Source organism: Passer montanus, unplaced genomic scaffold (assembly GCF_014805655.1).
Source record: "Passer montanus isolate IOZ18808 unplaced genomic scaffold, ASM1480565v1 scaffold12, whole genome shotgun sequence".
In the NCBI taxonomy this organism is placed as follows: Eukaryota; Metazoa; Chordata; class Aves; order Passeriformes; family Passeridae; genus Passer; species Passer montanus.
In genome coordinates, this window is record NW_024358722.1 from 14,089,528 (window position 1) to 14,114,569 (window position 25,042).

A 25,042-nucleotide genomic window follows, 5' to 3' on the forward strand; every position below is an offset into this window, starting at 1 on the left:
TATCTTGGCCAGACCAACATATTGTCAGAGAACTTTCCAGAACATGTTTTCAAATGAAAGGAAGGTTGTGTGTTTTCTTGCATGAAGAATCACCAAAATATTTCAATACTGCCTGTTATGCAGTATTAAACTTGGGGATGATGAATTAAAGGAACACTGAACACCAAGTAACTCTTCCATCTAAGTAATTAAACACAGGGGCAAGCAGTACCTGCACTCTTAGGATTCTGTGCTTCTTGGGATTCTTTCTGCACACACATACACGCCTATATATTTTATGTGGGTGCATAAATTGAGCATTACCAACAAAAAAAAGCTTACTACCAATGAAGACATGAGTTCATAAAGCCCTTGTATGATCCAGCTGCTGCAGAAGGCAATTACTTCAGACTCATTTTTTAAAAACTGCTGATTCTTGTATCAGGCTGGACTGAGCCCTGCCACTACAACCCAGGTGCTCCCCTGTTATCCATACACTATATATAACCAGACCCAGGTCACCATGTGCCCTGCCAGAAACGTGCTGACTGGCTAAGGGGGCATTGCAATTCAGGTAATTAATCCTATTCTAATGTAGGTTAAGCAGGTGTGAAGCTGAACTTATCCAGAGAGAAAGTAGAGGCATTCTTAGAATTATAGTATTTAACTGGTCTCAGCTGACTTTAGGAAACTAGACCATCCTGTGTCTCTGACCCAGTCATACAGGTGGAGACCTGTCTGCTCTAAATCCAATCTAAGCAACTGGCTCTTCCCCCACTCTGTCCTCCCATCCTGGATTTACAGTGTCAACATGTATGACTGAGAAGGTGCTCTTTTCTTCCCCACCCAGAACAAAGTAAATGTATTTTTGTTGGAGGCTTAGTTAGATGACTCAAGTCAAATGTTTAGTTTAAAACAGCCTAAATAGTTACCATAAGAGAGCTATGTTGCTCTAAGTTTACTTCTGCATTCTTAGTATCTGCTATGATCCTTTCAGAGGCCAATTAAAATTACATATAAAATTGATCATCTTATCTCCAACAAAGCCTTCAAGAATTTTAAAACTGAAAAAACCACTCTTTGTTTGGATCTTCTTTAAACAGTGAATCTGGTTGAAAAAATCCTTTATTTTTCTTGACAAAAGGAGTCCTGTAAATACACAAGTGATACTTAGTGAACATGAATGACAGGCTCAGTTCTGCTGCATTTGCCTCTTCTGCAAATTCCTCACTTAAGGAATAATGCCAAGATTTGTTCTAACTTTCTTCCCGTGTTTCTGAGCAAGACATCTTCCTGCCTTGCAGCCATGCACTACTTGCAAGAAGCTGGCCACCCTTGAGGTATGAACCTTACAGTTTGAGGAAGTTTGGGAAAGGACACTCCCTCAAAGACTATTTCAGAAGTTTCAATTCTTTCATTCAGTATACTCTTAACCAGTGGTTGTTTAATAAAGTTGAGCTAAATTATGGGGGGTGGCTAATGTGCCCAGCTATCTCAGGTATGGCACCTGGATGCGTGTTCCACTTGCAAAAGGCCATTATTATTGAAGCCTCACATCCAGCTTGCTTACAAAAAAAAAAAAAAAGAATGGAGATTACATTAAAATTAAAAAGGTTAAGATACGTTTAAGACCTCTTACCCTCTGGTAATAAGATTAATTCCTTGTTGGCTTAGAAGAAGGAAAACTGCTACTGAGTCATCTGCAATTTACACAGACCTAATCTAGTAAACCCGTTGGTTACACAAGAAGTGGGTACAAAGGTGAGTATTGTTGTCCCCTGAGTGGAAATACTTGCTTAAACCTCGATTCTGCACATGCTGCAGAGTCCTGAGGTGGTGAGTTCACACAGGGGACAAAGGAAACTCTCAGCTCCCACTGATACACTGACTACTGATGGGATTTATCCCTTCAGGGCCAGATCCTTGAACAACAGAGGCTGGCACAGCACCTTTGACTTGTACACCCATGACAACTGATTCCACCAAAGGCTCCTGGTCTGTCTCCACAGATTAATTGAGCAAACTACCATCTGTATTTATTTTTAATTTTTGCTGGAGAATCTGATCACAGAACAAGCCCAAACCATTTCCTGCAGTTTTAGTTTGCATATTTGTACAGCCCCCTCAAAAACACCAAGATCTGCTAATGGAACAGAATAATAATTTTTCTCCTTCTTTCCCCCCTCTCCTTTATTCCATTTAGCAGTGCACTTGAACACTTGCAAATATGAAAGGGGGCATTTTCAGCCTCCTGGTACTTTAGTCATGCAACATCTGTGAGCATACAACATCTCTAACTCAGTCTGCAAGACACCCAGGGTAATACAACACTCTTGATTTTGCTGGAAGAATAATAGCAAATGGCTGCTATATCATTTTGTACTTTTGCATTTAAGACTCAGAAACTAGCCATTTTTGTTTATAGAAAGAAAATGAAAAGCACTGGCATTCATTACTGTTGATTTGCTCTCTTTTTATTAATCATTTCTTATTTTTAAAGGGCCACAGGAGTGAACAACATAATGCAATGGTAGGAAGATATTTACCAATTTAGCACCTCATTATAAAACTACTCAGAAACCTCTTTGTCTCTCGTTTAACATAATAATTATTAGTGGCAACAAAAGTGGGTCCCACACTTGCACCATGATTAGCAAGTGATGAATTTGGGTTGAATATATTGCATTTTGCTAAGTAAACCTTACTATATCCCAAACCCTCAGTCTAAAAAAACATCTAATTTTAAGAAAATAATTTATACTCCTGTTTAAATGCATGTTTCCAAATTAACCAGTGATATTCTATAGAAAACGGCCTCTTTTATGCTTGAAGTCTCCAGCTGCCACACAATTTATATCTCTTTCCTCCCCTCTTTGTTTTTCAGCCATTTTCCCTGAATGTCAAAGTCAATTTAGTGCATTTCACTTTGCTGAATAAATCAGAGGCGAAATCCTTGCTAAAAGTGAAAATTTGATTTGCTAAAAGGAGCTTAGGGCAACTATTAATCAATATATCCAGAGTGTCAAAGCTAAGGCCATGATAGACATGCATTCATTTGGAGATTGGTTGAGGCAGATAAAGGGGGACACTGGGAGAAAAAAAAAAGTGCAACAGCCAGACAGTGTAGTGTGAATGTTGGGGGCATGGGTGGAAGGAGAGGACTGAATTAAAAAAAAAAAAAAGGCAACAAACAAGAAAAGGAGACAGTCACTCAGAAGGAAAAAGCAAGTACTTGTATAGGAATAAAAGGTGAACTTAATAGAGACAAAAAGTCACTGTTTAATTCTGATCTTGAGAGAAGAGCATTTTAAATAAGGGTTTTTTTTTCCCTAAAACCCCTCACAATATCAAAAGAAAATAATTGAGTCAAGTTCCTTTGTTACCCGTTACTTAATTTTTTTTACTTTATTATGCTTTTGGTGATCATCACTCTTAAATAAGCTTTTCCAAGAAGAGGTACAGATTTTGAAGTCATAACTAGCATGAGTTTCAGGTGCCTTTGAGTTTTACTGCACATTTATTTTATGTTTATGTATAATTTGCAGGTGATGAGATGTTTATATGTTTGAGATTATTTTTTTCCACCTCAGTTAATTTAATACAAGTAAAAAAATGCCAGAAGTGACTAACCTGGAAACTAAAGTGCTTTTTTTACCCCAGGACATCTATGTCTAGCATTATTAGAAACCTTCTCACCTCCCCAGTGCTGTCTCAGTTCTGAACTGGAACTAGCAGACACACTTAGAGAGTGTGCATCCCTAGTTGTACACAAAGCCTACTACTCTTTTGTACTGAAATCTGCTGGAATTTTGCCACTGACTTCAGCAACAGATTCATCAAGAATAGCCCAACACTGTATCTCAGCTGGGTATGTTGAAAATTTTTAAAAACCTGAACAGATCCTTTCGTTACTATGTTTTGCACAATGCAGACAGACCCTTGTTTTGTTTTGAAAATGCTAGGAGACGTGTGCACATGTTTATCCATGCATCATCCTACCTCTTCCTCCCTACCTTGCAAGATCACGTAACTCTTTTCTGTGATACTGTTTTCAAAATATGAAGAACTAAAAACTGCTACCATTCCCAGCACTTCAAATACCAGGACAGATGAACTGCTGGCATTTTAGGCACACTGCTGTCCCATTCTGCTTAGAGAAACCTGAATCAACATGGTGATCTAAACCCTGGCAGTGCTGGGTGGTCCATCCCCACTAATGCTCAAAAATAAAACTGGCAGCCAATTGCTGATTTCCCATATTGTACAATTCAGTGCCAGAGGTCAAGGAAGTAATTCGTTCTTGAGAAACCTCTTGGCTGAAATCTCTACCCTCAAGGCCCAGGGAATGGCCTGCCTTAGATCACATGTCACACTGGTTGTGAGTTCAGGAACATTTCCCTTGCAGGAAGAGCAGCTCTGGTTTCTGTACTTAAAGCATGTTTGTAGAAGGAGTTAAAAGAAGGGCAGATACCAGGCTTTTGATAAAGTGTCCCAGTTAGCACTTTGAGAAAGGACAGGATGTCCTGATTCCCCAGGAGGCTCAAGTTATTATTCCTGCCAACCTCTTAGCACCTCACAACTCATCCTCCATTTCCATGTCACATGAACAGTGAACACCACATTTACATGCCCAGCCGTCTGTGGAAGGACAGGCACCCTGTCATGGGGTGCTCTCAGAAGCTTCAGGGCTGTGTCTGAAATGGCCCTAAATCCAGCTAGCAGCACAAGGACTAGGGAAGCTGAGCTCAAAAAACAGATTTTACAGTGGCAGGCAGCACGGCACAGACATAAAGCACAGGCAAGACCTGTCCCCCTTGCGGAGATTCTCTATGGGCTGCCCCAAAAACAATCCACACAAGCGACCGTGATCAGCTTTTACCTACATGGGGTGGTATTTCTGAAACACATGGTGAGAAAAGGGCATTTTAGAAACAACAACTCTGCAGCACATCATGTTCTTGTTCAATATTATAATGTCAAACTACACCCCTGAGAGCTGCTTTGGAAAGGAAAGCTTACATATTGTCCTCCACAAAGAGTATGCTGGAACAACAATGTTTCATAAAACATTAACACCAAAATATACAAATCATCCTTGTATTTGTTACATTAAAATCATGCCTTTTTTTTTTAATGCTAGCACCAGCGGCAGTATCAATTTCTAACTATTCCCTTCCTTGAACACTGTTACTGCTAACAAAACAGGGACAACAGTTGAAGACAAGCAAGCTTGTTTTACTAAATAATGCGACTAGTTATTTTTGATGTATTCGTCTGATTTACTGTTCCCAAACAAATTTTTCATCTTAAGTGCAAAAAGTTGATTTCTATGGTCTGGTTGATGTTTTTTCATGCATGCAAATTTTGTAGAGAACATTTTTTCTTTAGCTTCCTGTTATGCATATTTTTAAGAGCTTAATGTTCACTACCTCCACTTAATAAGAAAAAATGTTGCATATTTTGGTGAATGTCAATGACAGAGTTATAAAAATCCAGCCAAAACTGTACTGGTACTGTGAGTAGGTATCAGCAGAAAACCACCCTATACAGCAAAAGTTTAATTAATATAATGCAACCAATGAAATGGAAATTCCCCAAAATACAATGTGAAGGGTAGGAAACTCAACTACAAGAAAATACTGAATTAAGAAAGGCTTCTGTATTTAAAAGGTAACTAAAATAAAATTTGAAAAATAGATAATAAAATAAAACAAAAAACATAAAATAAAATAAAATAAAATAAAATAAAATAAAGTAAAATAAAATAAAATAAAATAAAATAAAATAAAATAAAATAAAATAAAATAGTCTTACAGAGGCTTCCTAATATTATTTACCATTTATTTAGGTCAGTTAATAGGAGTTTTGTCTCATCAGGCAGGAGATGAAGCAGCATCAGCCTCCCTCCCTAAGCACCTTCAGTATTTTACTAACGAAGTTATAGTACATCAGAATATTTTAATCTGACACAAAGAACAACAATAGATCTGACTGCTGGCCTGATAATCTTCTTATCACACCCTGTGAAACCTAGCTCTAATATTTGACTGAGCCTCCATTACTCGGCAACACATTCTAAAAAGGCCAACAATGGAGAGAGAATGAAGTGGAGTGTGGAAGTACCTCCATATCTACATAAAAGAGATTAGAGGCGACAGCGTTCCATTTTACAGCTCAATCATATTGTGTTAGCATGCGCTTATCCGAGCGCGGATGAAATTGAAAGAGAAATAAAAAAGAGTCAGGCAGATAGGAACCATAAAAGCGAGGCATGAGCAATTTCCAAGGATATAAAAGGATGCTAATGGCGGGGCCCTGTCATTCTTAAAAAGGGCTATTAGGGCACCATCATCTGTTCTTGTGCCCTTACGCCTCTCTAACTAAAGTCAAGCATTTCCTAATGCCATTGTGATCTTTTTCTTCTTCAGATAAGACATGGTCATGTTTCATAACAACACACTTTCCATTTATTTGATTTATAAATGCAAGGAGACTAATTCTATTTACTGATAAAGGCTTTCCATATATATTTTTCTTTCAATATTTCCTTTTGTATTTGGTATAGACTTTTTGTTCAATAAAAGCAACTATTGAAATATTTCCAATACAACAAAAATACTAATGATTTTATGAAAGGACTTGAATGTTGTATAATTTGAAAACATTTTTTAGTCTGTGACTGAAATGGGAAATGGTTGGCTGGGGCAGAATGAATATTGCATTGTTACATTTTTGTAGATAATCCTATTAAAAGGCTTCTTTTAAGAGCGAAAACACTGCTTTGGTTTCCTCCATAAAGACAAATTTTACATTGCAATGCTTTAGAATTGAGATCTTTATTAGTTATTAAGCACCTGATATATAAGGGCCTTTAATTACACTGAACCTTAAGAAATCACTATAGTAAAGAAAGATTTGCTGATTGCTGCTTTGCTGTGCTAGGCACAAATTCACTACTGGTGTAATTAATCGACTCTACAAGATTTACACCAAGGGTTTACTTAGTCTGCCAAGCTACAGTGAACTTTTATGCAATTTGCACCCCTTTCCTAATTCATCCTTTTCCCCATCCCGTTATGCTTCTGCCCACAGTAACATTTGTTAGTTTTGCAAACAGGCAGCACTAATGCAGGCTCTTCCAGACGCTGTTTTGTAAAAGATATCAGCTGAGCGTAGCCAGTCCAAGTTCATCAGTCCAACATTCAAAACCAAGCTACAAAAGCTCATTGTATTTGCCCTTTAACCCTTTAGCATGTCCAGGCCTTTTGCATTTTGATTTTTGTGATCAAATGCCAGACAACAGGCACAGATTTTATCACTGTCCTCTGTTACCTGAAGGTAAAAAGACTGTCTTTATTTCCTGGGGCTTTTTTAAAAAATGAAATCAGGTAAGTACACTTACCTTTAGTACAAAGTAACATCAAACCTACACTGTAGGTGTGGTTTGAGGTTACTTTGTACTAAAATGCTGTCTTGTGGCAGCTCCTCGAGCGGCTCAGATTTTAAATTTTCATGGCCAGTTTAAGGCATCCAATACCTTTCCCACACTAACCAAAGCCATCGTTTTAAAGGCTGTTCAGTCTCATCCCTCTGCTCTTCCCATCTCCCCAGCCAAATCCAAGCAACACAGCATATTCACAAACAAGACTGACTAAAGTTCCCCAGCAACTTCTATGGAGCATGACTGACTTCTTTGAGAGCTACTCTATTTTGGTTAAGGTGATCTAGGTATCTTCCAAAGATGAAACTCAAACTCACCTGCTTAACTCATTTTGACTTAATTTGGGGTGCTTTATTAGCAACCAGTGTAAGACAAAGTAGCTCCTATAATATAGAGTGATGTTTAAATTAGTTTACAATTTGCTTGGGCTCATCTAGAACTGCTCTGAACAAAGCCATTCAGAAATGTCAGCTGTGTTCCTAACCACTGTAACAAATTGTTGCCTGAACGCTGCACACCTAATGACTTCAAATTAGCTGCACTGCGATATTGCCTGACAGTTCGTTACGACTGTTAGCAACATAGCCGGCGTATCATGACCAATAAATTGGTTTCAGTGTGGGCTGGGAAAGGGACTTCCATCAATTTGATTAAAGAAATTACTGTAGCATTCAAAGCATAAAGACAAACTAGTTTAAGGAGACAGAAATAAGTTAACTGTACCAGAAAAACATTGCTTGTGATACAAGAGCTTGTTTATGCACTGTTTGAATGACTAAATTTCAACTGATTATTTTAGAGTCTGTAGGCTGTTGTCTTTACTCTGAAGTAAAAAAAACCAACACTTCATAAAGGTAAAAATTATCATTATTCTTTGATTGTGTTTGCATATATATTGTGTTTATATTTATCCAAGATGACCGGGAAGAACTGGTAAGAAGAAGGGGGGAAAACCAAACAGCAAGAATATTTCTTTGCAATTTATTTTGAAACTACAAATAAAATATCTTTAACTCTGATAAACAAACAACTGACTGGATTATTTATTCTACTATTAAGGTGTCCCAAAATCACAGCTAAAATGAGAATGACTTATTACTCTGAGGAATGAAAGGTTATCCACTCTCATGCTTAATAAGGCTCCACTATCAAAATTAGAAAACTAATGAGGTGATGAAAACACACCAACACGCTCACTCATCTGCTGGACAAGAAAAATACCTTAAGAAACAAGAGAAAAAGCTGACCTTTTTTTGTGTGACTTTACCGTTTGTGAAAGGTGGTAGACTGAGAGCCCTGGAGACTTCTGTAAGTTTGTCTGCTAGTTCACAGAGCAAGAACACCTCAGCACTAGGGAGGGGCAAAAATACACCTGAAATGTTATCTGAAGGAACTGCTAATCTTCTGAGAAACTGCTTTTGATGACCCCCATTTTTCTGGCTAATAAGATTGCCAGTCAGCTTTTATAATATCAGTGCATTTATGTGATGCAGACTGCAGTCCATTCCATGAAGACCAAGGAAATACTAAGTTGTAGGAGGAGACTTTTTGGGATAATTCAGTTATTTATAATGAATTGCTGGCACAGTTCAGTTCTCACACTAGATCAAGTCAATGGAAAGAACAATTCCTCTGCGCCTTGCCAAAATATAACTGAATTTTTTACCTCCTGTGGTCAGTAGTGGCGCATTTGCCTAACAGAGGAGCCAGACTTACATTCAAATACTGCTGAATCAGATGACTACAGACGAGAGGACTTGTATGACCCTTTTTGCCAGGCTAATGCTCTGGAATAGCAAGGGAAGTTTATCTTAATAATAGCAATACATGAAAAAAAATTCTCTAAGCAGCATGTGAAACTTATTAACATAGTAACACTCACAGCAACAACACTACTACTTCCAAGGTAAGATACCTGACCATCTAAACTATGTCATGTGGGAATATTCTGGAACCTTAGGAAAAGTTTATGCATTGTAGGGAGAGAAGAAAGTTGTATTTTTTACCAGCACAGAATAACCCATGCAATGATTTCTGTACATTAGCTATTTGCAATAAATACTGTATGTACCTGGAATATGCTTAGCCCATCCAATGATCACCACCAGTTCTCTGTCTGCCAGGTCACAAAGAGTGGTAAGTGCTTTGATGTCACTATCTGGAACAGTGGGGTCAGGCATAGCATAGATCTTCTCTGGTTCAGCCACCAGCAAATGGGAGACAATCTTGTTATCTGTAAAAATGGTCCAGAACATTACAAGATCACCAGCAGCATCATTCTACACTTTAAACAGATGGCTCAGATTTCAAAGTGCACAAAAATTTGTCTTAAGACACTGAACCTAATTACACCTTATTGTAACTTCATGACCTCCTACAAGTGGTTACAGCACAAACAAATCTGATCTATTAACAATGTTTATTAAGCCAGCCATGTATGTTCTTAAATAATAAATTCAACAGAACATAGAAATACATGATCCTTGTTTATTACTGGAGTACAAACATAATAGGAAAAGATTAATGCATTACAGGACATTTTGTATTGTTCAAATAGAAAAGTTTTGCCTTAATTTTATTACCTGCAACTCACCCCACCCCTTAAAGAAGGGTATTTTTGAGTGAGTAAATACCATATGCAATTAGTCAATCTCTGAAACCTGTAACTTCTGTCACTGACCCAAACTACCATTCTTTACCTACAAACCCAGACTAATGATCTCCTTCTCATTTCTGAACAGGAAAAAACGCTAAAATCAAAGCGAAAAAAGAGTGTAAAACTAAGCAAAGTATGAAAGTATGCAAACTCTACCACAGAAAACTGGTTTTGTGCATGGAATGATACTTTATCGTAGTCACACATTGCTTATTTTCATATATATAGCATTTCCATTCACATGTTAAACATTTACTTTTTTATTCAGTTGACTTGTGACATCTATTTGGAATAATCAATTAAGTTATATGGAAAAATGCAGAGAAGAAAAAAGGAGAAGAGCCCACAAGATTTACAATACAGTGTTGCTATTCTGTAAGTAGGATAAACATAATATGAGCACTATATCCATGTGAAGGCACGATGGAAATATTTTATCTCTATACAGGGGCCTGATTTATTACTCTGAGAAGGCAGAACTGAAAAATGGGAAAAGAACTAATTAATTAAGCCTCCTAATACAGGGTACATTACCACACTTCCCAATATATATACATTTTACTTTTGCTGGTAGGTATATCTTTTGACCTCAAATGCACCATCAAAATTTAAAGCTCAAACGGCACCCCTTAGTGATTTTACATTAATCTGTTCCCTTCAGTGAGATAAAACATTATAAGGCTTGATATAAATGGGATTCCACTGTGAGAAGACACCAAGTATTTTCTGAGTGCAGAGAATGCTGCCAGAATTAGTATCATTTTCCCCATCTGCATCTAAGCCACAGGACAGACCACACTGCTCTCCTGCAATGGAAGCTGAGTGGGATGTGACTTGCCCAGCAGTGTTGATGCCTTGTCAAGGCTGACCTAGATCACAGGCTAGGCAGAGTCAAAGAATAAAGCAGGTATTTATTAAAAGGCCTCAATGATACATCTTGGACAACACAAGAGCCCAGCCAGGGCTGCACACAAGATGGATCCAAAATAGTCAACCAGTCCTGAGGTAAGTTCTAGTCCATTAGCATATTGGAGTTAATTGTCCAATTATAACTTTAGGTTATGAAGTCCCATCTTTCTTGTTTTTTCTCTCTTCAGTCCACATTGTATATGCTCTTGGGCCTGAAATTTGGATCAGTTGTCCTTGGTCCCAAGCTAGAAATGGAACTGTTTTGCCTACCTACTCTGTGAAGAGAGCTTACTATCCCTTAATATGAAGCTCAGAACTGCACACTAAAGCAGTACAGAATCTGAAAAATATGCAAGCTAAAACCCAAGACATCAGTGTCAGAAAGGATCCCTATTAGTCCATTGCATATTTCCATGAAATGCTCACTTGATTCAGATTTCTGATACTTTACTGCTCTTTAGTGACACAGACTCCTTGACTCTGATCTACTGTCTCTGCAATTTTTGCCTTATTCCAAATTTGTGTGTCAGAAGTTGTGATATATGATAATCCTTCATATAAGTGTAAGAGCCAACTGGAAACCATTACATCAAGCTTGTTTTATTACAAGGGAATGTATTCATGCTTTATATGAACTATAGGAACTATGCCAACTGATGCAAGTTTTTATCTCAATAGTTGACTGATTATCAAATTGATTAATGAGGAATTCTATTCTTATTTACAAATGACAGATGGTAGTTTTAGCTTATATTGGCAAACAGCCTTTGCACTTTTAAAAAAATTTTCAAACAGTCTTTTCATAACTTGTTTTTCAATTTCACACAGAAAACATGTAAGTGAGAAAAGATAACATTACTTCTTTTCAAATTCCCATTTTTAATGGGTTAGAAAAATAGGATAAATTAATTAAGTGTTTCTTAACATCCAAACATATGCAGCTGAGGACTTCTACTTTTTGGTTTTTTAAACCATGATAAATGAATGAAGAAGCACTCTCATCCCCAAGTTCTGGGTTTTTTTCCCCTGCAGCAGAAGAAATGGCCAAAGAACAACTTCCACTCGTGTATGAGGCTCCTCACCAGAGGCATTCCATAGATGATTTAGAAATATTGTTTATTTGGACTCAGGATTTGCAAAATCTCAAATCCTTTTTATTTTTGCAGTCAATGAAATCTACAGCTGGGCCATTAAATTCTATGGTGAAGCTGGAAAATACAACAGAGACAGAAGTAGGCGTAGAAAAGATCCTCCAAACGCCTGTTCCTTCCTTACAGAGGGAAAAAGCTACATGTATTGGCACATGCATTAGCACAGAACATAGAAAAATTCTGAATGTACTCAGAAAACTCCATCACTCAGGAAATTGAATAGCCATGAGCACTGTTTCAAGGTAAATCTTATTTAATGTTTCCCTAATTAAAATCAATAGAACCCAATTTTCATTCCTGTGCCTTTGTTACACACAAACTATCAGTCAGGGTCCAGAAAATCTCCCAGGCTACTTCCACACAAAACTGATTCAACTGTTTCAAGTCTGGACACTTATCTGCCAGGATTTTAAAATTAAGTTTTAAAAATGTTTATGACAAAATTGTTTGTACTTGGACAAGCTAAGAAAAACAGAGGGAAGCACTCAGATAATGAGTAATGATTTATGAGGAGGTTAGTTTATCTCAGACAACTGGAGCTTACAGAAATCGGTGCAGTTATCACCTTATAGGTAATGTAATGCACCATATTGCAATAATCTTGGGTTTACACAGAGATTCTTGTATTTCAGTACAACTGCATTAACCTCTGTTCATATCTTAAGGGCTTGGGGCTTTTGGGTTGGATTGGTTTTTTTGTCTGTTTGGTCTTGGCTTTTTTGATATGTTAGGCTATCAACATTCTACTCAATGACAATATCAAGTAAATGAAAAACTGACAATCTGTGCACCCAGGAAAACTAAACCTCTAATGAAATTAAGCATTAGAGTTTATTAAATTTTATTGTATTATCAGAAAGTTTTTATTATAATGTGCAAAATCTGCTTAGTGCAGCCCTAGATTGTATTTACAGAACAGTGGGACAGCTTATGGAGGCTGAGTAGAAGATGCCAGATTGGACAATTGAAGGAATATAATCAGCATAATGTTTTTTGGAAAGGCAAAAGGAAACTATGCCATATGTTCACTTAAGCCTTAATTTTATGTAAAACTGGCTGTTTTTTCTTTGACACAGCTAAAATGCCCTTTCACTTACAGTTCAAAGACTGTTTATTTGCTCTCCAGATCCCCATATGCTCAAACGTATTGTACACAGCACTGTCCCCTACTGGGGAACACCATCAGAAAAAAATTCCATTTTCCATCCAGCCAGGTATTTTCGAGGGGCTAAAACTGACATGTGTGCTGTCAGAGGCTTAGGGGCAGAGGCAAAAGGGAGACAAGAAGGAATTTGACCTCCTTATTTCACTGGCTTATTTATCCATGTTAGGAGTAAATTAACCTCCACAGCAGGAGCAACTGCATTGTGTATTCCCATTTGAATTTGGAAGAGTTTGCAACACTTGATACAGAGCCTGTGTGTCGTTGTAGGGTAATACACCAGCCTCTTGCACTACAGCTATAATGCTATTAAATTTACTTCATGGAATTAGTACAGTCACTGCTTGAGTTTATATAAGCTGCAAAGCAAAACCCCTAACTATTTTTAGTTAATCGCAAAGAGGATGGACTTGTATTTTAGCAGTGAGATGATCATCTCTTTCTCTCTTAATTTCAGCCTGGAGAGATACAATCAAGGACATTATTAAAACATAACAAAACAAAGCAAAAAAGAAATCCATGAGGGTACTAGAGCCCAAACTACCACTTTCTGCTTTGTTATTAGTGTGGCATATTGCTGTTTTAATCTAATACTAGGTAGTGTATTAATCTATAGGTATGAATTAATGAGGCTCTTAATGTATTTTCATTGGGAGGTTGAGCAGTCAAACTCATTTAGTTAGTGAAAACTACAAAAATCACTTTCTTGTGAAATCTGAAAGTAGAAGCTTCAATGAGCTAATGATCACAGTATGAACCATTTTATGTACCACTGAAAATAAAGATAACCTGTAAATGTAAAATTTGCACTGCATAAACCATGCTTTTATACACTTCCACCTGTAAAAACACTCTTTGTTCAACTCTGCTTGAGAAAGATGAGCGTATTTAAAACAAAACCTATTAACAGCCAAATCGATATAGTCTTCATGGTAATATTTTCTGACCAAACCCTTGTTGAACCCAGAAGGAGCTCAGCAAACAGGGCTAGGAGTCAACAGCCTGTACTGAGAGAGAAATGCTGTGTATGGGGTGTACTCACATGGCTTTTTTGCTGGCTGAACTAGCTGAGGGTTCAGGTATGGGCTGTTCTCTGCATCTATTCTGCGCTTGTACTTCTGGCGACCTCCACGTACTCGGTCTAGGCGCACACCTACATTTGGAAACACAAGCAAACATATAATTAAATACATTATGAGCATGCCTTTCAGGTAGAAATCTTCTATTTCCTGACTTCCAATATTTATATTAAAAGCATGTTTATTTCAAAAGATTAATTTTAGAAAGCATGGGAAATCAGCATTACAAGTATTTGCAAGCAGTTTAGAGTTCCACGCATGCAAGACTAAGTATACAACATAATTTCCTGTTCATTTAAAAACATTCATTCATTTTTACATATTATTAAAAACAGCTAGCAAGTTTAGTTTCCATTTGAAAGAGCCTAATCTTAAGTCATCTTTGCCAGAAGCAGAATTTCAAAGCTGTAATAAACACCATGGATATAGAAGCATAACATTATGAGCAGAGAAGTACAGAGTATTAGGACTTTAGAAACAATGAGTCCTGTATACAGTTTAGATAGTCAAAGCCAAACATGGCCAGACATGGCCAGAGGATACAGAGTAAGTATCCCTTGAAAAATAAGAATATATATGTGGCTTAAAGACTGAAATTGTTCATGAGGATTTGAAAGAAATTGTACAGTTGTGCATTTAGATGTCATCAGTGATGAATTAACATTTGCGTTCTACCTTCATACTGTTCATTCCTTCAATATAGCATTCTCCTGCCCCATTTGTACGGATATATAGAAATCTACCTTCCTGAAACAAGCTATAGCTGTTCTCATTGGCAAAATGAAACAGGTGAAAGGGTGCAAAGACAGTAGGTCTTACAAAACAAGGAAATATTTTCATTTCTTTCTGAGTCACCGAGGCAGATTTCCAGACAGCCTGGATGAACGTGACTAAAACCAAGCAGTAACATAACACGGAAGTTGAAGAACTTGGCACATATTCAGGACAACAGGACAAGTAATACCAAGCACAAAATCTGTCCCTGGTGACATGGATTTAATAACACAAGAATGGAAGGACACATGAAGTATCAATGGCCCCTGTGAGCGATGTAGTAAAGCACAACTAACATTCTCACTTTTCTTTTCAATTGTTTATTTCAGCTCTCCGCCTCTATGTCTATTTTCTATTGCTATTATTGTGCCCCTCTCTTTACTTCCCATCCCTCTGATCTCTCCCTTACACACAAAATACCACAAGAACTGGCTTCTGGACAGCAAGAGAAGCCACCATCAAAGAAATTGTTCATGTGCACAGCAAGAAGAACACAGCACAAAGTTTATGTGCTGCCTCTGAACCTGCACAGGTAGCACAGACTAGATACCAGGAAACATCTGTCAGTCCTCTTTCCTTCCCAGAAACCAAAAATTTTGTAAAAGAAAACTGTTTTGTGTTTTGCCAACTAGACAGAAATCCAAGGCCACTATTTTTGGGGTGGTATTGCTTTTTTTTTTTTTTTTTTCCCCTGCTTGTATTTCCTGGGTTACTAACACAGAAAGGACATGCTTGCTTTAAGGACACAACAAACACCTGCAAGTATAATTCAGTGAGTTGTATCCAACAGTGGTCAATAGCTTTTGCTCATCAGGAAAGCAGGTAATGACCACCCCTACTTAACAGTGAAATTTCACCTGGTTTACTGCAGAAGACAGTCCATCAAACTCAAGAAGTACATTTCTTACTGTATGTCTCCAGTGGCATTTATGGGGATCACAAGACTTAAATAGTAACACAAATGAACCACATACCCCAAGAGGTCAGTGCATAATTATGAAGGAAATCTTATTTATGGTAGTTACCTATGTAACTTGTGACTGATTTGTGGTCTAAGCTTTTAGATAAATTTTTTGCTGATTCAATCAACACAGCACAGTTCGCTTTGTTTTTATTCTTTTTAACTTATACCTAGAAATGCACAAACTACAAGACCACTTTAAAAACTGATAGCTCAAACCTTTCAGAACTAATGATAACTCACTGTTCTTCACACTTGAATTGGGAGTTTGAGCTACACCTGAAGCAAATGACATCCAGGACAATACACTGCCCTAAAAACAAACAGCAGAAGACCAAGGTTTGACAGTTGAATATTCAGAAATAGGCAGAGGATTAGAACAAGCCACATGCAATATTGGTGGGATTATGAAAAAGACTGCCCAGCATTTGAAGAAAAATAGATAGAAAATGATTTCTGCATAATTCAGATGCCATCCTTCTTTCTGCTTGGGAACAGATTTCATAGTGATAAAAGATGGATAGCACCAGACATAAGTATGTTTAATCAAAAAGTAATGGAACTGAAGCTTAAATTAAAATAATATAAATCTACCAAGATGAACAATTTTTTTACCTCCTTTGCATTAGATGAGATACACATTCAAGCCATTCACATACTCAATGGAAGGAAATACAGAAAAATGTCAAAATAGCAAAATTTTACTTAGATCCATGCCCTCACCTAATACACGTTGCTTTATCTGTAAATAAAGATTTCTTTTAAAAAACCCTAACTTCTAGATAACTGGGGAGCATTTGTATTGCACAATTTAAAATTACCTAAGTCTATAATAGAACTAATTAAAATTTTAATGTGAAAATAGTTTTTATAACATAACATCAATAGACTACAAATCAGAGCTTTATAACCCATCCATTAAAATTGATAGAGTTTATCATCATTTTGGCTCCTAATATTTCCTTTATCTATAAGAAATCCTATACCTATATTTTTCTGTATCTGTATATATAAGAAAGTAGATACTTTGGATTTAATTTCTGATAACCTAACACACCCTACACGTGGTGTTTTACTTCCCAAGGATCTTTATAGAAGTAAGCACAGTGCAAGACACTGCTTAACAAGCTATACCCATCTGATATTCTATAAAAACTTTGGAGTTTAGTAGGTAGCAAACTGAAATCCAGATGTTCCGAAGTATATCTGTGGATATTCCTCTGTAACTCCTATAGCTTGTATGAGAGAATTCATTATATAAATGTTTATTTATCAAGACAGAAACGCTCAAGACAGTAGCAACTGATGCCTCCTTTGCTAGAATAACAAAAGGAAGAAATAAAAGTAATTTTGTCCACAAAAATCCTCATTTGGGGCAGGAGGAGCTTTACATCAGTCACAGACATAACTGTTTGAATTCCACACAGTCTGTATTCAGATTATTTAGGAGGATATTGTGTCATTTGGAGAAATTGAGTAAACCTCTGCTTCAGCTCTGCTGTGCATTGTGGCTTCACAAAATCTTCAGTATCTCAGTTTGCTCACCCAATCAGTCCTCAACCATGAAGTGAAAAGAAAGATACCCACTCCACCCATAAAAAATTATGTAATACCTCCCAATGAACTGCATTACATGTATTACAATTATAGTTCTTCAGGGTCAAAATATCCATTCATGTCACTGAACACAGCTCCACCGCAGACAAGACAATGTGATTCTTCGCATTTCCTAATGCTCATTTGAAAAGCCTTCAACAGAGAGAAAAAACACCAAGAGCCCTAATGGGAAAAACAGGGATGACCACAGGGTAGAAATAGGAAAAACAGGCTTGCTACCAGTTAAGAGAGCAGTTACTTTCAATGTTAAAGTGCAACACGTGCACTTTACATCTCAGGACAAGCACAACTCATGAACTCATTTGCTCAGGAGAGATGGGTGGTCAGAGATTTAGACATGCCTTAGAAATCTCAGATGATATGTGTTGGGCTGTAGAAATGCAACATAGGGAGAGATGGAAACTGTGTAACTCAATGCAATAGCTACTTTTTTAAACAAAGCAATTACATGTACTGATACAACGTAAGAAATTCTCCAGCTATTCTTAAGGGAATAAATGCTTATAATAATAGTCACTACATAAGCTTCTACAAAAAAGTCTGCCTCCTGGTTCCTTACATAATCTTTGCAGGATTTCTATCAAATGCTACACAACACACAACCAAATCACTCTGCACTAAATGTGTCCACACAACCTTGCAAAGAAACAACTGAAGGCCAGAGCAGAAGTGCCACATGAGCTACCCATCAGGTTATTAAATCTAAACAACATAGCTAAACCTGAACTCATTTTCTTTGTATTTCCTCACCTGTTTCTACCTTGCCAATAAATGTAAATTATTATTCGTATTCTGTGGTTCTTTCCTCACTCTGCCTTGAAGACCTCATGGAGGACAGATACCCACAGTGATGATGCTACATAACCAAAAGGATTGGCCATAGCCCAATATATTATTGACTTTGCAATTCAGGTCCTCAGTATGAAAACACTATTTAACCATGTCATCTCATTTTCCATACAGATCCAAGCCACATTAAAAGTGTATTATTTACTCCTTTTATCTATTATTTATCTTTTTATCCACCGCTAGTTACTCCTTTTATCATCCATCTCTATTATTCTTCTCCATCACCTCCTTCTTACCTTGGCTACAAGACTCCATTGTTCATTTGTTCACCTGACCCACATTCTTGGCCTTTCCACAGCGCTCTATGCCCACAAGAAATTCTCAAGCTCAACTGGAAGGCATTAGCCTAATCCTTCAAATCAAGTCCTACCAACACCAGGACTGCCTGTAAGAAATTGTTCACTACCTTTAATTGGGGAGCTTTTTGTTTGAGGAAAGCAAAAATTTACTTAATCAGTAAACAACAGGTTTGAAATCAGACTGAAACGTGCAATTTTTACTTCCTTCAGGAATTTCGCGTTCTGCTCCCTTCCTGTTTCCCCTACATAACAGTCTCATGGCAAGCTGATATGTTCTACATCAATGCTGCCCTGGCAAGCTCCACCTCTAACACAGCATTTGATATGTATGAAAAATATCTCATTTTTTGAGATATGTAACTGGCTAACAAACCATTTTCTACAGATGTCTGCAAGATCCCCAGCACTGTCTTCAACAGTGAGACAGGTAAAAATGAATGCCCACATAACTGCATCTTGCCAAGCTCTGGAGGAACATTGGTAGCAGAGGTAAAAAAACTCTGGCAAAACTGGAAAGCACAAATATAGTTTTAATGGCAGGTTCCATTGTGGTTCTCCTTTGGGACAATGCCTTAATAGAGTGTTCCAGTTAACTTGAACTTACTGTGATTATTTCTAAGATTGCTGAATAAACTTCAGTGAATTTACAGAAGCCAGAAAAACTAGTTGATTTTTCCCACCATAAACACAGACAGAATGTATTGAGATTTAAGAATGCACACTCATCTAGATACTCTTTAGACACTTCAGCAACCTCTGTAATTTGGGATTAGAGTCCAGTGCATTAACCAGTGCATTGAGAGATTTGCAGTAGAAAAAATACTTTAAACCATGAAAGACTTCTCAGTAGAAACATGCAAAAAAGTAACACAGCTGAAGAAATAAGATAATATCAGCTATCTGATATTCTGGATCTGCATACTTATTTTATGTGCTGAATTACAAAGATGCCAAAGAGCTTCTGCAATCAGTTCACAAAGTATTTGGGTAATCCTTATGCAGGTAAAAATTCAGCTAGAGATGTAAAATATGTGTCTACTAGGAAGATAGAATTTTGAAAACAAAGCCCTAATTAATCAAAGAAGATACAAGCTATGACTCACATTAAAGTTTTCCTGATCTATGACTGAAGTAACAATTACCAAGGGAAGGCTTTATGTTTTGTCTTCCTACAGTCATCTCCACAATTAAACACATTGTTTACAGTAGCATAGGAAGCCTAAAAATCATCCTCCTACCTTACACTCAGCTAGTACCAAAAAATATTTGTTAATGTGGGATAAAATTGGCTATTCTCAAGACATGCCTGTAAAATAATTAATTCATTAACTGATCCATATAATTGACTGAAAAACAAAACAGTGTTTGTTAGTTTAATATCTAACTTCATCTGTGACTAAAGTTGATTAATTTATCTGTTCCTCTGCAACAATTTGTAAAAAACATTTTATTATTTAAAAAACCCAAATAATCGGGCTAATTAAAATATTTAGTGAATTGTTTCAGGTTGAAAAAACAAAAGTGAAAAATACTGCTTTTGCAAAACAAATGCTTCAAACCGATACTTCAGATTTTGCTTACGTTTAATACTAAACAAAGTTTCAAGGCAAGCAAATGTAAGCAGTATTTTGGAAATTTCATTTTTGTCCTGGGAGGAGGGGATGAGATAGGCCGAATTTTTGCAGAGGAACTGATAAATCCATCTCTTAGGTTAAAGCCCAGTGGTTTGTTTTTTTCAGTTTGACAAAAGAACTCATAAATGCATTACTTACACAGCTCAATACTCAACCTCTCTTGAAAGGAACATTAACTTTGCATGAACTAATCATCTACATGCTGAAATTTTGTGCACTGTCATTTATGCATTAAACCACAAAAGAACGTTAATAAAATCCCCTTAGTTTTCCCATGTAAATGAGACTTCGTGTAAATAAATTCTATTATTTCCCAGCCCAAGTGATTTCCCTTGAAGAATGGTCCATAAACAAAGATGTTCACATGCAGAAAATGTGGCATAAAATGTTTAAGAATCCCATTGTTCCCTTACATTTTTTAATGGCTCCATATGTATCCTAATCTGTGACAGTCACAAATACAAATTAGGTCACACGCAACAGGTGACAAGTTTTAATTGAATGTCTTCTGTCTGCAATTCTGACAAAAGGTGAATGGAAATAAATGAGTCTGGCAAGACAGCCCTGAGCCTTACAATACCCAATACCTCATTATTTTTAAACAGCTATCTATAAACTGATGCTGACAAGCCTTGAACCTTTTATTTCTGTTCAAGAAGAGGTGAATGTGCAGAAAGAAAGAAGAAAATAAAAAAAAAGAAAAACATGACAGCTACACTGTTGCATTAAACATGCAACACCCATTATCCAATGATTAGCTCTCAACTATTACAAAAGAATATCTTTTACACTTCACATAAGAACTTAAAAAAAATTAAATCTGTCTCTCTTTTGGAAGAGATACACTCTATGCACTCCATTACTAGTGCCTAAATTTGATCTTTTCTAAGTTTTATAATACCAGATTTTCAGTGAAATTATGCTAGACTCAAGATGATTTTAAAAGACTGAAATTAGGCCACTAAACAGGGGTTATACAGCTTCCACTTATTTTCCTTCCTATTTCTGAAGTGAGGAAGAGCCTCTGTTGCAGCAAAATGTGCATATTTGTAAATTGCAAAGGAAAAGGAATGCAGAACTAAGGCTGAATATACATAAAAGCCCTGGTGTTTCTGAAATGAAGCAGTTACCATTACATAATACTTCTCTTCCCATCACCTGGATTACTAATATACTAATTACTAGGAAGCAGTGTAAAATACTGCAACAGCTTTTATGAATAACACAGAAAATACTGTTGCTAATTGCACCATTAAATTTCACGTCAATGTGCTTATATATCATAACCATACTATATGAGAGTATATGCCTTATTTTTTTAATTATGCATACAATGTCCTGGGACAAGGTATAAGAATAAATAAAGGCAATCTATCACTAACTAAATACCACAGTTCTAACCTTAATTTATTTAAATATAATTATAGAAGATGCTATCTTGTTTCAGAGTTCAAATTACAACCAATTTAATGAAGTGGAGCTTGCTGGGCTGTAAAGTCATTACTGCATCAATACACTTGTAACCATTACTTTAAAGGTGACAGGCCCAGACCAGAAAGGCAGCTTGGCTGGTGATCCAAGGAGAGGGCACAGAACATCAGGAGACAGAAAGGTCAAAAAGTAAGTTTGAGCAAGGCCATGTCAGCGCCTGAAGGTCGAAAGCAGGCCTTTATTCTAGATCACATCACTAGAGCTTATAAAGAATTCAGGAGCTATGCTGGTGACAACTCTAATAGAAAAGAAGTCTAACTGAAGTTCTGGACCATTTGCTGGCAACTCTCAAGACAGAAGGGAAGATTGAAATGAAATGTGTTACAATAATCGGACTGTGAAGTACCAGCAGCATGAACAAGATCTCAATACCCTTTTCAGATACAATAATGTGCAGTTTCACAATATTTCAGTTAGTGACTTGGAGGATGTGAGATTCTGGAATTAATCTGTGATCCAGAAATCACAGGAAAGTTCTTAATAGCATGAGTTGAAACAGTTATACAAAATAATACCAGTTCTACTGAGATCAAGATATATTCCATTTAGAATGTGGATTTCTACCTACAGGAAGTGATTTCATTCTGCTCAAACAGAATCAGAGAAAACTAAAGGATGGCTCATCATACTAGAGCTTTAAAACAGATGTAAAATTCAGTGAAATATCAAGATTTTTACTCTAACAAATATGATCCCCAACTCTGGGGTTTTGTTTCTGTTTTATTAGACTCTTTTTCCCACTTCGGGACAAAATCTTTCTCGTTTTCCTCAAGGAGCAGCCATTCTGTGATGACCTGTACAAGAGTAAGACAAGCAGAATTTACTTTCCAAATTGAACTCATCTGGTAAATTAACTGAGACTTGCCTTTACAGCTCAGATGGTTTTATAATGCCACTTGAGCCTAAATTGGCCTCAGTGCAAATACGTATTTTCTCACAGAATTCTGGATTTCTCCAAGGCTTATTTGTGAAAGCATAATTCTGACATTGTCTTTTCTCTTAGTACACCCATAACAACCCTATCTCCACAATCTTTCTCATATTTATGTATTAAGTAATTGTGAGCTTTTTTTTTTGTGAAACACTGTGCAATTCTTCCCTACTTTTCCTTTATTCTTTTAAAAAGTAACATGGTATGTGGAAATGCATCCATTTCAGACTTGATCCTTCAAGCTTCCTCAAAAGGTACAGCAGAATTATGAACTTCTCTCTGTCTTCTGCATGCTGTTTTATGGCTCCACAGGATCTAGAGTAGGGGGCACACTGGGAGAACAGCCCAAGAACCTTATACCATGTCACAGCTTCTGTTTGCAGCTAACAGATCTTTAGGAGCATTAATTATATCTTATCATGATTTATAAGTGTAAGTAAATAATTAAAGTAAATATCAATTTGACTTATATGGAAGACTGCAATGAAATGTAAAATATCTGAAGTAATTTAATGACTATGTACACCAGTCTGATGCTAAAAAAAGGGGTACTTTTAAACCTATGCACAGCCTATATATGACAATATGGGTTTGACTTGGAAACTGTGGCAGATATTCTTACTTTTTGCCTTTCTGCAGCCATAACATGAGCATTTTGCCTTCTGTATTGTTATTCTGTTTGCACATGTTTTTCAAGACTAGATAGGAGTTACACAGCAGGGTTTCATTTGGAGTTCCAGAGTAATCTTGCAGTCCAACTACAAGATAATTCTAACCTCAAGATAAAAGATTTTATATTACTAGTTTCAGATGTCTTTGGCAAATGACAGGGCTTTTCTGTACTTTGCACTGCCTGTCCATGTACTGCAACTTTCTGTTTCCTACAATTCTGTCTGATACAAGAGTGAAGTTCAACAGTGGCTTATATGGGTACTTATTTAAGATGGGCACATTTTATGACTGACAGCTATCTTAAATTCCTGGTTTCTACTTCCTTTCTGATTTGTCTGAGCAATTGTTTATTTTGAAAAGTACAGTCTTTTTTATGTAGGAAGGTAAAAAACAATGATCTGGGTTAGTATGTTTGGACTGGAAGGTAGTGACATAGCACACCACAGCACCTTCTTGTTCAGTGTTCCTTCTGCCTGAAAATCTTCATGTGGAACAAAAAATTTAAGTTTTTTTTTCATTATTTGCAGTGTGTTAAAGTAATGACTGTTCAGCAATAAAAGCTTCAAAATATAGTGACTAGAGGGCCATCAAATCGAGACATAGCAGAGTAAAACAAAGAAAATCACGTCAAATGTCACTGTAGTGGAATTGTTTCTTATTAGTATTGTAGCATTGCTTTTTAAGATGGAAACAAAAATGGAGATATGTCCTCTGCATATATTATGGTTTCTGTAGATGGTGCATAAAAACATTCCAAATGGCCTTGCTAGGAAGGGATTTTACAAACGGCCTTTAGTGGAGGACCATAATCTCATCCACATTACAAACATTTGCCCCAACATTTTCCAGAGTACTGAAACTATGCCTTTTCCTTTTTTTGTGTATAACATTTCCCCTGTTATTCCATGAATACTACTATTAAAGAATTGTACATACATGAGAATCTGAAAGTGAAACTGAGTAGAAAACCACCAAAATTAATTGATCAAGTTCTGATACTAAGGTTAAATGAGGAGCAAAACAGAGAATAAATTTTTTAAGTTATTCAATTTTACAAGAGAATTCAACTGAATTACATGGGTAGACATATAAAATGTATAAAACTATCAGATGTGGTGGAACATGCCAAGATTAAAAGATGCATACTATTTTGTTAATCTTCTAATGTTCACTTCTCTTCCCTTAACACAAAAAGGACTGAGATATTACTGTATATACATATATATATAAAAATAAGAAGATAATATCTGGTGATATCAGCTAAAGTGTGAAAAGAACACAAGATTAATTATTTTACAATTCCTGTAACAAGTGTATATATCTGTGTTTCTTCTTCATAAAGCAATGGAAAAGAAAATGACATGCGAGGAGTTAACAGGTACAAGGTTCTGTAGCCATAAACAGAAAAAAAAAATCTAACTCTTCATTTAGAATTTT

General features: G+C 36.6%; 1 protein-coding gene across 22 annotated transcripts in view; it reads right to left on the reverse strand.

Moving 5' to 3' along the window:
* The window catches only part of ESRRG (estrogen related receptor gamma), a 389,280-nt gene that overhangs the window by 37,974 nt on the left and 326,264 nt on the right, over window positions 1–25,042 (reverse strand). For all 22 annotated transcript variants that reach the window (XM_039697940.1, XM_039697957.1, XM_039697941.1 and 19 more), the window contains 2 exons: window positions 14,341–14,451; window positions 9,492–9,653 (listed from right to left, as the gene is read on the reverse strand). In XM_039697940.1, coding sequence (XP_039553874.1) covers window positions 9,492–9,653; window positions 14,341–14,451 — 273 coding nt within the window. The remainder of the gene's footprint in view (window positions 1–9,491; window positions 9,654–14,340; window positions 14,452–25,042) is intronic.